The 16,758-nt window shown below is 36.2% G+C and overlaps 1 protein-coding gene across 1 annotated transcript; it reads right to left on the reverse strand.

The window, feature by feature from the left end:
- Window positions 1–56: 56 nt before the first annotated feature.
- Window positions 57–16,070, reverse strand: LOC147542061 (callose synthase 7-like). Its single transcript, XM_086637851.1, has 42 exons — window positions 15,416–16,070; window positions 15,183–15,283; window positions 14,905–15,017; window positions 14,669–14,756; window positions 14,473–14,583; window positions 14,241–14,396; window positions 13,798–13,887; window positions 13,609–13,700; window positions 13,312–13,435; window positions 13,028–13,162; window positions 12,844–12,920; window positions 12,653–12,740; window positions 12,122–12,244; window positions 11,927–12,044; window positions 11,436–11,767; window positions 10,886–10,938; window positions 10,742–10,802; window positions 9,922–10,003; window positions 9,777–9,826; window positions 9,602–9,688; window positions 9,288–9,392; window positions 8,682–8,776; window positions 8,500–8,581; window positions 8,242–8,405; window positions 7,974–8,097; window positions 7,771–7,871; window positions 7,576–7,684; window positions 7,350–7,501; window positions 6,977–7,086; window positions 6,771–6,890; window positions 6,606–6,674; window positions 6,290–6,485; window positions 6,095–6,206; window positions 5,039–5,161; window positions 4,840–4,958; window positions 4,575–4,658; window positions 3,889–4,001; window positions 3,585–3,814; window positions 2,349–3,146; window positions 2,194–2,244; window positions 1,006–1,191; window positions 57–407 (listed from the first exon to the last, which is right to left on the reverse strand). Exons 1-42 carry the CDS (start codon window positions 15,621–15,623, stop codon window positions 168–170), a joined length of 5,772 nt encoding a protein of 1,923 aa, XP_086493977.1. The 5' UTR covers window positions 15,624–16,070; the 3' UTR covers window positions 57–167.
- Between the last annotated feature and the right edge of the window lie 688 nt (window positions 16,071–16,758).

Genomic DNA, 16,758 nt, shown 5'->3' on the forward strand with positions numbered 1-16,758 from the left:
CCTAAAAAGGAACAGATGGGATCCTTCGAAAATGCACAGATATAAGAAGCCCAAAATACAGAAATTCCAGTAATCATTTCATACAACTGCTGCTGTTTCAAGAATATATATAATTGAATAAAAAACTATGATACAGTTCTAAGTAAGAAACAAAAGAATTTAAACCCTCAATTTGGTGAAGTTCTATCTTTCCTTCCTGCAAGAATCATGGAAATCTGAAGACCTCTGCTAAATGCTTGGTTAAAAAGCAACCGAGTCTGGAATTCTGTAACGAACGGGAACCATGATAATATCACGACAGGCAGGAAAATTACCAGACCCATTATGTATTCATAAGCTCTTGCTAGTTCCTTCACCGATTCCCAGAATCCTATATGCTTTAACAATGGTCTACATGCTTGCCCAATCTGTAGAAAAGTAGAAGATATAATCAGATTAATGCTAAAACATCTCAGAAAAGTAGTGGTGTGATTCTGTTTGCCGATGTCAGTGTAAGGTGGGTAAAAAAACCACACAATCTAGGTAGCTATCTTGGATCATACTTCGACTTCTACAACAGGCTGTACGATTGCGTTGATATTGGAATAATGTGGTTCTGCTCGTTTATTTAATAGTGGGAGAACAAAATCACAATTTGAGTGTTTTAGTGTTTTTCCCCGGAAAAATTCGACAAAACTCGTCATTGAGAGTACTCTCGACCTATATTGCTATTAGAAGAACGAGCAGAAATCGAATGCTACCAACAGTAAAGTTGCAAGAAAATGATTGCAAGAGGTACCATGTCGAAATCCAAAACAACAGGTCATATGGCTTCAAGTGAGCTTTATTATATATATTAAGAAAGACTTGGTCTGATTTTGTTTTTTTTTTTTGATGAAGGGGTCTGATTTTGTTGATTCACTTGAAAACTAGAATCCCAAACCACTGAACTATTAACACAGTGGTGGCTTTGACTGCTCAAGTCTTACGCTAACAAGTGGGTGATTTAGCCGCAATAGCACTTACCAGAATAAGGGCCCATCCAGTCGGCAAGAATCCAAGCATGCCAGCGAACAGGTCTGATACGGTGAGACCACAAACTACAAATAAGACAGTCATAACAGATACCAAGCCGAGGAATAGGAGTCCTTTGAGAATTCTGAACATCAGTTGGAAGTCTGTACCAAATTTCCGTCTACCCATTGAGACCATCTGCATATGAAACAAATAGAGAAAATGTAGCTACTGAATTAATGATTAAAGTTGACATGCATAAAAAATGCGAAGGATATTTGGTAGATGAACAAAATCAGATGAAAAATGTTGATTTTGGATCATCTAAAGAACTTCATTACTGATATAACAAAACTGCTAATGTGAAGCAGTGGTCTCATAGTTGCCGTGTTCGGACCAAGTAGGATCAATCGTAACTCCTAACCTAAAACCAAATAGATTAGATAGCATGCATCGATAAGTAATGCAAGGCTAAACAAATGATACAATACTAATATGGATACTCCTTTAACGTCTTTTTGTCGGACACAAAGACTCTAAACATGACATTTCAGTAAAAAAAAAAACAATGACACAGATACTAGTTGGAAATGCAGTCACTTTATGCGTATAAGTATAACGTAACATTTTTTGGTGTACACTTGAACAAAATTATTTTAGGTCAACGGCATACCACTCTACGTTAATGTCACTTGAGTATATGTTACTGCAAAAAGATACGCTGAAGACCAAATTTCATGTTGTTTGATTGAAAAGACATGTCAATGTTCTTTTAGAATTTAGACTTGGTCTCCATGTTTAATATATTTTTCGGCTTGAGCTCACTATGCAACCTGTGCTAATCAGTGCAAACTTTTGTAAACTCGTCCAAACCAAGTGCAAAATATGCATGGATTTGTACACAAAATTATGCAAACCCGTGCAAACCTTACAAGGGAGCTGATGCCTAAGAAATTTTGGATCCTTTTTGACAAAAGAAAATTTGGCCTAGGGAGTTTTGACCAACTTTCATATGGATAATGGTTGACCCACAGGACCATTTTTCATATATATATATATATATATATATATATATATATATATATATATATATATATATATAAACCCCTACAGATTTCCAGGTTACATATGGAGAACGGCTGAACTGTATGCATAGATACTCTGGAAAATTTACATGGCCGAGTTCAAAAACCATCATACCTTCAGAACTAACAGAACGGTTGCCAAAACCACCCAAGAAAGTCCATAAGCCTACAAACAACAGTGAAGTGTTAAGAAATTGAGCATTAGATCTTCAAAACTAAGAAAGATTAACTGAGAAAGGAAAAATGAACTACTATGGAAGATAATTATACCAGAATATTCTTGCTATTGTGCGCTATGTTAAGGTGATACACGATTCCATATTGATATATGAAAAAGCGAGAAGCCAGTATAACTTCAAGAACACGGCCCCTAACGTCAGTGTGTTTCAGGTGTTCCTGTTCAGAATCCCACCAAGACTCCCAACTTCTATCTTGCTGGATGCCGATACCACCACGATTTCCCATCCACCTTTTCCAGTCAGTCCAATCATCTACAGTCTTCTGCCACTCAAATCCAGATGGATTGAAAATTGAAGGGGCAAACAACCAAGACACCACCAAGAACCACATGGAGAATGTTACAAATAAATATATATTCGAACTCCGATAAGATCTTCCGTATGCTTCATAAACCACCAATAATATCATAAGCTCCAACCCCTTCACAAAATGACTACGTGAATAAAATCTGTAGTTATCAGCAAATTTTGCATGGAACACAACAAACCCACGACCAGTAGCTCTGTATTTTGCACCTCCATGTAATATTGTCCTCCCATAATAATGTGCTTTCGTACCCAGTTGGAATGTGAAGAAAACAGTGGCAAGTTGTAGCTGCATAACTATAAAATCGACAACAGCAGTGCGAAATCCTCTTTCTAGGCCAATTTCCATCACCATGGGCAGCACCAGTATGAAACCTAGCTGAAAGACTGACTGGGTAGCCAAGGCTGTTTCAAGCGACTTACTCTCTTGGATGCTTGGATCGTCAAGAATCGCCCTCTCCAAACCACTCAGGACCAAATATAGACGACCATAAAGAAAAACATAAACAGTAAGCACAGTAACCTGGAAAACAGAAAACATTTAGTGTTTCAGAGAAATGCCATATTGCTACAACATAATTCCAAAATATAAGTTGACATCAGACCCTTACACTAAGCTAAAACAAAAATTTGCACCACTTTCAACCCTCAAATTTGATTTTCTGAAAGCTCAAGTAGTATAGAAGATAATATTCAAAATCCAAATATGGGAAATAGAGATTTTAAAACTAAAATTCAAATGGCATTCAGCACTTGGATCCTTAAAAATAACGAGTGATGCATGCAAAGTACATTTTCCAATCACTCTTCCTGCGTAACGAAGTTAATCCATCTCAACGATATTACTAAGTACACTACAACCAATGTTAACCAAGTGTGAAGTCCAAATTTTCTAGCTATTCTAAATAACAAGATCATAGAAATAACAGAATTCAGCCGAAGGTTGAGGGGAGTGCTATACCATACTACTAAAGTAGAAGCCGACTGTTGTAAAGTAGAAGGACAACATTCTGTAGAAGTCAAAGCGGCGTCCTAGACGATAAATGTCACGACTCAGAGTCTGCTCTCCATTTCCATTAGCTACCTTAGCCTCAAATTGTGATATTTGATTCATCCCAACATCACGTCCTTTTCCCACTTGAATATATTCATGATGAGTAACATATCCTCCTCGTAGAGTTGAGTTGAATCCTGTAGATGTTTTACTAGATTAATTGTCTGATTATCCTGTTAGTACTATGCAGTGCCTTAGTGTCGTGGTTTACCTGAAAATATATCTTCACTTAAGTTAATTGTTTTTGAAGCTTTGCTAACTCCTCCTCTTGTTAGATGAAAGAGTCGATCAAAAATATCGGGATGACCATAGTGGAACCGGACTCTGAAGATATTGACAGAAAAAGCATTAGCAAAATTCATAATGTATCACTGCCGCACCAATATCAAATGCTTTATCCCTATTATGATGAGATCAAACTACAATGGCGCTTTTAAAACCCGTCTGGTTCATGTTTTTTCTTACGTTAAGGTAAGAAGAGCTAGAAGCAGGCATGGTATATACGAAGTATAAATTGCCCCTTCTGCAATAGAAACAAACAGAAAAGAAATATAGAAAGGCAATTAAGCTGTTTTAAGAGTGATGACACACGAGTCATGTTCATTCATCTTTCACGGGTTGTTTCTGCTCTTTTCTTGTCATCCAAAGAAGAATCTGTGTCAATGTCCTGGTTCATTGTCTTGAGGGTCTCACTAAGAATCTTATACTAACATTTTAAGAAACTGCGGCTTAAGCTATTTCAATCTAACTAGATTTGGTCACAATATACACATATTTCTTCTTTCTCTCAAGATGAAGGAAATAACCTCTTATGGTCTCACCTCCAAATATTTAACGCAAGAAACAGCGTCCACACCTCAATATGTTCAAAAGAAGACAAATGAAGAGATGTCTTACCTCAAAGGGCTTGCCAAAATCCGCTGTCCAATAGTGACAAAACTGGTCTCCTGGTTGGACATGAACCAAGCAAGTGATGAAACACTGCAGTTTATGAGTGCAAATCATAAATTATGTTAGCGAAGTTGCAGAAAGTGATTATTTTGCGGAACCTAAATTATGCATAATAATTAAACAGTGATACTAATATATGTATTTTTCTTTCACTTGCAGTTAAAAATTTTCTCCATAAGGTGATAAAACTCGAAGGAAATCTGAAATCAACCTTCCAGTAAAAATATGCTCTCTAAGCCCCAAAATTGTAGGTTTTCTATCTGCTCTCCGACTTTTCAGAAGCTCCTCCAAAACATTCCTCATTTTGAAAGCTTCTTCAAGGTAATTATCCTGAAATTTAAGAAGATGCAAAAAGTAAGCAAGTAGTCATCATATGTACAAAAAAATAATTCTAAGGAGAGGTGTGGTACCTGATTCATGTCTATTGTCTGAAGTGCTTCACCACGTGTGAAAATTATGGCATGATTTTGATTTTCTGGCTTCCCTTCTCCAATATCAGTTGGTTTACCTGGGAGCTTTATGCGATAGATTTCCTAAGATGACAATGAAGAATATATGTGAGATCAAAAAGACTTCCAGGATGCACAACATCAGACCATATGCTTGTAGTTCGCTAATTTTCTAGCTAGAAATGCTTGATGTCTATACTCTAGTTTCAGGGCTTTGGTCTTCTTAGTTTATTAAATTTATCATTTGATATGAAGTTTCAAAATATTTATCATTTGTTATACTCTGTTGGGCCAATAAGGCCTTAACGTATGTCATATTTGAACAATTTGGGATCCTCATTTATCTTGGAGAGGGCTACATAAAGACCTTATTTCTCCCTTCACTTTTACATCTTCAATCTCACTTCCCTTGCTCTACTAGGTCCCTTTGACTGCCTCATCGCATGGTAATTGGTAAGGTTTCTTCTGAAATCCTTACTTACCCAGGAACCAGGCAAAAGTAGATCATCCAAGACTATTTCTCTTACAACCAAACTAGACTCAGATACAGATCCTCCTTCTAGGTCCTTGAGAAGACGATAAGGTGACAATTGCAAACTGGTTCATGCAATTGCACTCTATCTCCTTTCAACCCTTTTGCAGAATGCATCAAGGGAAGAAACGTCCATCGGTCGTCCCGATCGTCAACAGGACTCCAACCCATTCACTTGTTTTCTCCGTTGTTTAGCATCATCTTTGCTCAAGATAGGCTTAAACTAAACTTTTTTTAACAAAGCAAATCTCCATTCTATGCATACAACATTAGAACTTTTAATTTTTAGTCTCACTTGCTGAGAGTTAGCTATGCTATAGATTAACTAAATATTGGATCCAGCATAATGGTAAGATTTAAAATAACAGCTTCTTGGAAACGGTAAGATTCTTACCTTGGTTTAGATAACAACTTTTAGCCATTATTTCATTTAAAAGAAGATAGTAACCATTACACCAAAAATATGGTCTAGTTTTGAGTCATACCTCATCCAACTTATCTCCTCCTTTGACAAGAACAGAGTAGTAAACTTTTTCTGATTTATTATTCACGGTCTCCTCTCTTTCATCTATATATGCAATGCGAAGTGATGGATGCCTGCAGATTTTTACAAAATTGGTGGTTGTCCGAATAAGATGTAGTTAAAACTTAAAAGGTTACCCAGAGGTTATATAGCTTACATTAGCATCAGATTGAGAATGTTTTGATAACAGCTTCTATCTTTAGCTTCACTGGATTTCTTCTGGGCACCATAAACCTGACACGAGACCACATAAGTAAACTTCATGTCGGCTACAGCTTGTGATCGGGCAGCAAAAGCCATCTGGTCATGATAATCTAGACTGTCTGCTCCTGTTCGATAACCAGTGAAAATTGCTGCAAGGCAAATATTTAAATATTTCAATCAACCTGTTTCTCTTTCAGAACCCCAACAAGAATGTTGAAATCAACTATTCAATGAATACTGACAAATAAAATTTGAAAGAAGTTGCATACCACGATCTTCGGCCATATCCAGAAAGCATTGAAGTTCTAGCGCCTGCCTATAATACATCATCCCTCTAACTGATGGTCCAATCAAAGCATAATAGAATTGAGCCTTAGATGGTGAAATGTAAGACTTATAGAAAAATGAGTAGGCTATGTTATATTTTTTCGAACCTGTTCTGAAAAGCGTCTGTCCTCTGTAAGATACCCATTGACGAACTAAATCTGTCTTTTCTCTGGAGGGATTTGTCGTTTTTGGATCATTTATACGTTCTAAGAAATTGTTCCATTCATCTAATTTACAATCCCAGAAAGCAAATGATTAGGTTATAATAGTTCTAGGAAAGGGAGAGTTTAAGATATACTGACTTAACACGTACCAGGATATATTTTTTGTAGGTAAAACAAGATCGATATTCCGTCCTCGTTTTCCTTGTTAAGTTCCTCCTCTGAATAGAGAACATCTTCCTTGTAGTATGGAGTCAAAACACTGAAGAGTAAAGCAGAAAACCAGTTTAATAAGATTAATAATATATGCAGTTATCTACGACAGTGTCAAGTGCAAACTTACATAGTTCTCAACATGTTAAACATAAACATCGTAGATTGTGGTATTTATACATGTTAAAACAGAGAGTACGAAAGCTAGACAGGAAATGGCATGTCTCCCAAGCAACCAAATTTGTGGGTCTCAAGTAATAAATGAGAATGTACAATTTGGGGGACAAACAATGAGATTTCCAAAAACCGAACCTGAAGGATAGCATGTTGCGGACTTTTGGAGCAATTGGCATGTTCATAAACAGCGAGTTTGTAAAGAAGGTAATGCGACGACGGGCTTCAAGATTCATAGGCACGTTTATCGCAGATTCTTTAACAGTCACAAGCAGATGAAGCCTAACTACCTGCATGGGAAATGAAAAATATATTACCTCATATACAGAGACCGTGATCTCATCAATCAATGAGCATTGCCTACCTTCTCCATCCAAGATCTATTCCGCATAAGATTAAGATTTAGCTTTTGGAACCTCTCATGTTTTTTGTCACTGTGATGATCCTTCCTCTGCTGGTAATATTCTAAAATTCTACATATAGAAGAAAAGAATTTAATTAAACATAATGGTCATCAATGTTTACTGTGTCGTTAAAAGGACACCGGCTAGGATCTTACGTTTGTCCATTAGTCATCACATCTTGAATAATGATCTCCATAATATCTTGAAGGACATTGATAATTTGTGCTTTGTACGAATCCATATCTTCATCACCTTTCTATCAAAATTAGATCTTTAAATACGTATGACCATGAAGTTGAAATAGTATGTGCTTGCACATCCGTGGTAAACATTATAAGATAACTGAAAGTAGGCATACCAAAAGGTTAAGGAGTTTCTCTAACTTATTGCTGAGTTGGGGCAGCTCACTTGTCCGAAAGTCTTTCAAGAATGTCTTTTTTGTTATACTATCATCCACTGCGTGACATATATCTCTAATGATCCTGAAAAATGAGAAACAAAGCATAAAATTTTCAGTCCTCCATAACAAATGGAATACAAATTGAGAGCTTCCATCAAAATAACAAACAGAATGAGATGAATAGTTACTGGTAAAGAAATAAAAAATAAGAATATATTTTACTTACTTTTGATCATCGTCGTCGTCCAAAAGGCCATACAGTATGTCTCTTAAAGTTTCATAGCATTCAATTACAGCTGACCTCATATAACCATCACTTTTAATCTTTTTAAATAAGTACGCATCATCTTTACGTTTGATATCTTTGGCCATGATCAAAGCTTCGGGTATCTATTAAATAAGACACGTAAAAGTTGAGAACATGAAAGACATTGTAAATATAATAAATATTAAGATGGAGCTAAAAAAAGATCACCAGATTTACCTTACTGGCAAGCAAGAAAGGAGGCCACTGGACAACAGAAACATCACCTGAAGAATACGGTACTAGCAACAAATCTCTCTCCCTGGCCAATACAGATAAAGTACAGTCAGAAGGTATTGAGATATGTGTTTCTGTAGCACCTAGCTATATATTTGATGCTTTATGAAACGTAAAGTTCAAACCTATTGCTGATCAAGTCCTCCACCCGCATACAGTTGATAATTTCATTCCAGACCTGTGAAAATTTTGCGATATTCTTTCGTTCCCATATTTCATCCTGTGACAACGAAATGCATAATCACAGAAAATGGGTAACTAACATTTACCATGGCATATGTATACATATTCTAGTTTAGAAAGAGAATATCTAATGGTAATATGATGATTGGTGTACTAGAACTACACATTTAAGTTGTAGATATTAAGCAACTAATAGAAATATTACGCAAATGATCAGAATAATTACTTCATTTTTGCTGAGGAATTTCTCGTTTCCTACTAAAGAAGAAAACTATCTTCCTAAAAACCATAATATGTTCATTTCTCATGTGAAACCTACTCCTGACTACGTTAGTGTGCACAAACTGTAACCTTCAGCACAAAAATCCATAATTCCGGTAGGAATATGTCACTGTCAGCACCATATTATATAAAATATAAATCAAAGTTACCATGATATTTGCATACTCTACTCCATGCAAATAATAGCTAATATGACATTTATATAACAGATAGACGATATATAAAACTGAAACACATCATAGTAACGCCTGTAGTAAGAGCATTACCAGTTGGCTCTTTTTGATTTCTTCCTTTGAAGATGGTACAAGCCGTTCGCTAAAAGCTAGGGGAACTGCATCAAATCTTGATCGTAACATCCCAAGGGTGCGTATCTAATAAAAAACAAAAGAGCTTATATAACGTCAGTAATAGAAGAGACCCCTCCCTACTTCACTTTCTTAGAGAATATCACAATAATATAGTGATGGAACATTTTCTTTTCTAGAAAAGATAGAAATTATGGGTTTCACTAGACTCATTAAATGACAAGAGGACTTATTTCAAATTACTTCCTTGTGGCATGAGGTAAACATCCACTAACCTCGCCCAAGTGGTTGAAAGCTCCATGAATACCACCACATATGGTAGAGAATACAGCATACCATATCTGCGGGTCCATGAAATATACCTACACTCGACACAAATAAATTTCAAAAGAAGTTTTATAAGATCCAAGTACTTTTCCGCTCCAGAAAGTGCTAAGGTAGATGGCTTACCAAGACAATCGGTGCCCATATGGCGATTACAACACCAATATTATGTGTCACTGCATCATTTTGAGATTTTTTTTTTAGTATAAACCAATATGAGAGGAAAAAGAGAGCACAGAATTATGGATAATAAACTAAAAACCAGGCTTACCATTGGGGAAAAACTCATGCCACTCATAGTTACCGACTCGAAGGTCCATTATTAGCTTCGTGGGTCCAATTAATGGCATTATCTACTTAAGAAATGGGAAGTTAGTGCTGGAAATCACTTTGAAGGTTAAACAACTAAAAGTACAAGACACCACAAAATAATCAGAACCATGCCTCGTAAATGTATTTTTAGTAAAAGAGAAGATAAAAGTTTTGTAGACAAGTAAATATCACATATTCTGTTGAATGAGTGACATTTCCTTATTAGATTGGTTAAATTATTTATCTAACTTAGAAACTGAAAACTATTGTTGGGCAACAACACGGAAAATGCAAAATATTGTTGAAGATAAAAGTTTTGTACACTATATTTGTTCTTTCACGTTTCCTTTATATGCTTCTATTGGATTAAGAAGTTGATGTTTGAAGGGTACAAATATAGTGTAAAATATGTTGTTAAAGCGCAATGTAATTCATTTTAAATTGAAACTGGAATACAGGGCCTAATCAACTGGGTTATTTGTTCATAAATATTTTTCTTTATGTTACCACTTGTCGGTACTTCTAACAATTAGGATAATAGACTGTCCTAATTAAGAACAAATAGGAAATGAAAGCTAAAATTCCGACCATTTGTCATACATGATTTACCATTATGTTATCAAAAGAATAAATTTTTGTAGCTAATTAATTTGAATAAACTCAAATAAGAATTTGGAAGATTTAAAGGTGCCCTCGAAAGTGTTAAAGGTGCCTCTTTTCCTCACGTGCTCACTCTAAAATTTGCCATAAGAATTTGATATGAGAGCAAAATTAATCACCTCTACGTAGTAGCTGAATGCCAACTTGCTAATAAGCAGTAGGATCCAAAACAGAGTATATCTGACCAATAAACATGTCATTGTTAGTGAAAAAATTGATAACTGAAATGGAAAAATTGAAACTAGAAGTTCATGCCAACTTACTTGAAAAGTGAGAACATATCTTCATGCATTCCTCTTCCAACATATAGTTTTGGCTATAATAGGGTCAGAAATATGTACAAGATTAGATGCTAAATTTGAATATCTGCATTGACCTACGTTAAACTTAGAACTAAATCACGGCAGAGGTGGATTAAGCACCACTTTATGGTAAAAAAAATATCCCAACTTACTTAGATTTGTCAGCTGAGTACAAAAACGTGGTATGGGCTAATAAGTTTCGCCTAACAAGCTAACAAGAGAATTAGAGTGGTATTTTCAGCAAAGTATTGTGTAGTAAATTTTTTCTCAAACGGTATTCCCGAGGAAACAATTTGTGACAGAAACCTATACAAAGTACACCTAGCATTAAAATTAGAACACTTGTACTCCCTTTTTGCTCGGGTTCAGGTTTTGCTTCCAACATAGAACAAATCGAAAAAAAATTCCATCAAAACAAGTTCTTAAATGAGAAACAGACTACCAAAGAAAATATTATTTTAGAAATGAAACGGCCACATTAAAGAACATGATATAAAATAACAACAGTTACCTGTGACCACCACAAGAGAAGGCTAATAATACGCCAGTTTGAGCGTTCCATGTGCCTTCGCACTGGTGGAAGCAAAAACAGTAATGCAGCCAATATATTGGGTAACACATAAATGGCCACGACATAGTTGTAAAGTGGTTGGGTTTGCCAATTTTCAACCCAACCACTGAAAAACTTGATAAGTCCTGTTGGATTCTGCACTGAACTGGAATATGTTATTGGCATAACTACAACCCATGCAGCGGCAACTGCGAATTTCAGGAGAAATCGAACAATTTGGGTGAACTTCATGCTTCCCCAAGCTTTAAAACTAAGAATTATATCGAGAGTAGCTGCAAAAAACGGATAGTATCAAAATAAATCATTTCCCTCATTAGAAAAATGAACCGAGTAAACATGTCTAGTTTAAACAAATTGCAACAACATCAGAAGACATGAGAAATATATTAATATAAACTGTAAATACGTTAAATGAGGCTGAAGGATAGTACCTTGCAGAAAGTTGAGTAAAGCCCACGTAATGAAAATGCTTAAAACAGTTTTAAATACATCCTCATCAAACAAAGCCAAAGGAGATCCAGAAGGACTCCACGCTATAATTACCATAGCCTGAAACCAACCAAAACTATGCTTTATCTTCCTTATAATAAGAAGTTTCTACCAACTTCGGCAAATCCAAAATGTACCTGAAAAGCCAGTATAAAGAATATCCACATCCGGTCGAAACTTCTGAAAAGGTGCCAAAAGGTACGTACTTCCACAAAATTCGTCTTAGGTTTTCTTTTACCAGGAACAACTTGGCTAGGGCGCTGCAAATATAGAAGAACATTTAGGACGAGCAAGAGAATTTTACTCCGTGATGGTTCAGATGTGTTAAGAGTAGTAGAACTCTGATGCAATCATATGGAGCTTTCTAGTGATATCTGAGTAGAAATAACTATACAGATTGCAAAATTGGTAGCATGATTATCCCACTTTCCACTAGATAATGCATGTGTTCTCTTCCCTAATACTCAAAGGCCTTGGTGCCTGGCCCCCATACAACTCTAACATACTTATCTTAAGGGTTGAAGAGAATTTAGGTCTGAGGGTATTATCAATCAGATATAACGTGTTCACATCATGTTAATTATGTAAGTGATATACGGGAACGTGTATCTTCTTTTGTTCCTTTTCTGAGTTTCTTTTTCCAGAAGTTTTAGGACTTGGAAACAAACCTCGTGAGTAGAATGTATCTCCTCCGTATGCACAAAAAAGTCTGACTCATGTTTCATTGGCCAATCTAGTTTAAAACATTTATCCGACCTGAAAAAGGAACCAAGTGTGAGCAAGTTGCTAAGCCATAGAGCTAAAGGGGTTAAAGCAATAGAAAAAGGGAAAAAAAACAACTATTCTAGTAAAACCATACCAAAAATATTCATTCAGGTCATCATAGTTTCTCCACTTTGAATGGCTTGCGGTGCCAGCTTTGTTTCTCCGTTGTTCCTTTCCACCAAAGACAGTATAATTTTTCAAAAGTGAACTTGTCGAGGCACATGTTGTAATTAATGAACTTCAGTCTATGAAATAAGGGTGGTGGCATATAAAATTACCTTGCGCATGACCTGGAAAATAGGTGTTATAACTTCTCGTAGAAATGACTCTTCCCCGTGGTATGCTGTTTGAAAGCCTTCCCCACTAACCATGTGGACATTGCCGAACAGAATTCCATACAACTCATTTGCCATCTTATTAAGAAGAAAAAAAAAGCAGAAAAAACGAGACATTATGTTATAGGCAGGCTTTGCAAGAAAGGAATATCAAACATTAATTAAGTGTTACAATAAATGAACAGACTAAAAGTTAGGTGCTTTATAAGAAGTAAAATGAAACATACATTGTGGAAGATATAGCAAATACATTCAGGCATGAATCGAACATTTGAAGCTTCACCCCAGATGAGGAGATAGAGTCCAATGTAAAGGAGCTCCACTTGTTGTCTATCAGCATTAGTTGGAAACCTGCAATTTCAAAAATAATACAATGTGGACACTGAGGCCTGGATGTCCTTCTTGTTTTGCAAGGACGACAGAAGTAGGTTCCAAACCAGGTCCTGAGGTGGAATCAGGTAGGTTTTGATCCACTACTGCTGGGAAGTCCTCGATATGAAAACTCTGAGTATAATTTGACTTACTTAAGATTTGATCCACAACGCAAATAGGCACACCACGAACGGTAGTTCTTGAAGATTTTGTCCAACACATGTGTTATCGTGCGAGTTTCCATCTGCAATTAATAATTAATGTCAAGCTTCTTTGATTGAATGCAAGAAGATGCAAATGTTGTAAAAAAACAACTCCAAACTGAAGATAAAAAAGAATACCTGGGCATAGTTTTCAGGGTGCTTATTCCTAATGTCAACATTTGCGAGTAGCAATATTAGGTGTTCCCTCTGATTTGCAACATTTCCTTTCTTCATCACGAACATTAATAGGACATTGAGTTAGATTCTCTCTCAATTCTCATACTAGTCATTGATAAGATAATAATGAAGGAAGAAACCAGAGTTTCCTTTTAAGCAATTCCTAGGACTGTCTGCTTCTTTAGCTATAAAATTTCCCGACTAACAAACAGTACAGGAAAATGAGGATTGTATATAGGAAAGTGTTAGATGGTTTTTTGGTCTATATTTGAGGAACGATCAAAAGAAGTCAAGTAGATTCAAAGGATTATTTTCTTTTTCAAGTACAAGGAACTAAACTTGATCAAGCATTCAAGCTGTCATTAAGCCATCAATTTTTACATAATAAAACAGTGGAACATTACCTGGAACCCGAAAACTAACCAAAGCCAGTCCAGCACATCACGCACAGATCTATCTCCCTCCTCATGATGTTCCTTATTAGAGTCGCCCCCCACTGACTGCATTGGGGGATTAGGTAGATTATCCACCTTACGGAGAGCATTAAGTGCTGCTTTGATCTAGCCAATAGGAAAAATCATATATCAGATGAGAAAATTGAAGGTGAGATTATGAAAATCCCAGCTCTTAACTAACCTCAGGAAGTTCCATTATTGGTGGAGGAGCCCCTAACGTGTCCAATGGTAGAATATTATAGTGGGTATAGTGCTCCTTTATCTTCTCAACTTCCCTTGCATACCTATTTACCTGCAAAGGTCGAATCTAGTTTATCATCCACCATTTCGTATAAGTACCTCAAAACAAATATTAATGAAAAACATAAAATTCAAACCTTGTCATCAACTTTATCAGCAGACACCACAGTTTTCAGTACGTCATATAAAACTGATGCAATCTGAAAGAGCTTGGCCATCTCCTCTCTAAAAGTTCAAAGAATACACAGTAATTGAGAGACAAGAAACTGTTAGCCGATATTGAGTCCCCACGACTTCCATGAGCAATTAAAGGGAAGTCAAGATCCAAATTTAAGCAAGCAAACTCATCTAAAGTAAACGCTAACGGACTTACGGTTTCTTTTTATGTACACCATCTTTGATATTTTCTTCGTAAAACATCTGATAAAACTTCTGAATTTCCCTTGGATCACTTGTGGATAGTATTGGTTTTGTTTCTGTCTCTTCCTGCCATAGAAATGAAAGGAGCATTATATACTTCTAGTTTGGAAGCTAATATAAAATGGAAATCAAAGAAAACATCTTCATTGAATAGGATATTCTGAAAATGACTCCTTGAGGAGATAGAAACTTAATTTTCCGACGGGAATAGCGAAAATTAATCTTCACAACCTTTTCTAGCCTGTGTAGTAGATAAGTTTTGAACTGACGAACACCTCGTCCACTTGATTTAGGATCCAACTTATGGATTTTCTCGAATGCATGGAAGCGACCTAATTTAACACAATTGGATAGAAATTGTATTAATTTACATGGGGTTGAAAGGGGAGTTTAGAAAATCAAGTACAGAAAAAGAGATAATACTTCAACAACTGTAAAGAAGAGTAGTTGAGAGTGATCCTTACAAAGGTAAGCAACCCTAGGGTTATCTGGTTCAATCTCATTAGCAACACGGAGAATTGGAGCTATTGAATTAAGTGAAGAAGGAACAAGCTCACTATCAACAGCACTTGTATCATCTTCAGGAACATCTAACATTGTAGCTGCCCTAGTCATCCTCCTTGATAAGTTCCTTGGTGGCATTTCATTCTTAGTACCACTCGAACTCGCCATTTTTGGCTAACAAAAACCCTAAATGACCTACAAAATATTGAATTTTTAGGGTTCTTTTTCTTCTTCTTCTTCCTCTTGGTTTCTTGCTGTTGTTTCTCTCCTCTTCTTCTACTTTGCGAGTGAAGAAAGAAGTAGCGATGAAGACATCAAAATGGAATTTGAAAAGCAGAGATTTGAACATTTTAGAGAGAGAGAGGTTCGAGAAGATAATTCTTTTCTCTCTATCGAGGTTAAACTTTTCGTGTTTCGATTCTTTAGGAAACAAGTAAGGTATCCAAGAAAATGAAAAAACCCTAATTTCTCTTTTTCTGAAGATCTTTCTCCACTGTTTCTCCCCTTCTTGATTCCTCAATAAAGAACCGTTGAGCTGAAAATTAAAAACATAAAGCGGTTGCTTTTTTGTGAAGATCTTTTACTTTTTCGAATGAGACCCATAACTAGTAATATATTTGTAGAAAACTCCAAATACAATGTTAAATACTTGTTAAGGATATGCCTATGCCCTTTATCTATATAAAAAAAGCTCCAAAATTCCACTTTTGGCCTTTACGTATGGGTTATGCTACCTTTGTTTTTTGGTTTGAATATGATGACTTTACGTGAGAATAGCCCATTAGAGCCACCCTTGGACCATTGATTTGACATGGACCTTATTCTCATCTTTTATTCTACTCATTAGGGTTAGAGGTATCACTAATGTTTAAGTTATTGAGTAAAAGTCGGAAAATTATGGGTATTAAATACAACGTTAGAGTGGTGGTAATATCAATAATAGGTAGTCATGTAAGAATGTACTTGGATTAGCAAATTTTTAGGTGTTGATGCCTTCGCTAGATCGTCCATTATCCGAAATTATGATAAAATGTTACTCGTCTCTCTAAACAATGATGAACAAACGAACTAGTCAGAGATAGGGGTGGGAACCGGGAGGGTATGGGCACCTGCGGGTAATTCTGACTCGGGCTCGGGCGGGTCGGGTAAGTTTCTCCTCTGCCCACTCGGGTTCTCGGGCGGATTCGGGCGGGCTTTTCTGAAATCTCCTATGATCAAAGCCCGCCCAAGCCCACTAAAGCATCGGGCAAGTCGGGCTTCGGGCTAATCGGGCATCGGGTTTCTTTATCTGATATTTTTCTAC

Source organism: Eschscholzia californica, unplaced genomic scaffold, assembly GCF_041429995.1.
Source record: "Eschscholzia californica isolate CP2 unplaced genomic scaffold, dmEscCali1.0.p SCAF_4, whole genome shotgun sequence".
Taxonomy (NCBI): Eukaryota; Viridiplantae; Streptophyta; class Magnoliopsida; order Ranunculales; family Papaveraceae; genus Eschscholzia; species Eschscholzia californica.

Excerpts from the sequence above, each read along its gene's own strand:
- LOC147542061 (XM_086637851.1), bottom strand. The coding sequence starts at position 15,623 with ATGGCGAGTTCGAGTGGTACTAAGAATGAAATGCCACCAAGGAACTTA. Across the intron at positions 12,921-13,027 it reads TTTTCCAGGTCATGCGCAAG|GAACAACGGAGAAACAAAGC; the intron begins GTAATTTTATAT and ends TTTGGTGGAAAG. Across the intron at positions 11,768-11,926 it reads TTTACTCAACTTTCTGCAAG|CTACTCTCGATATAATTCTT; the intron begins GTACTATCCTTC and ends CGTTTTTTGCAG.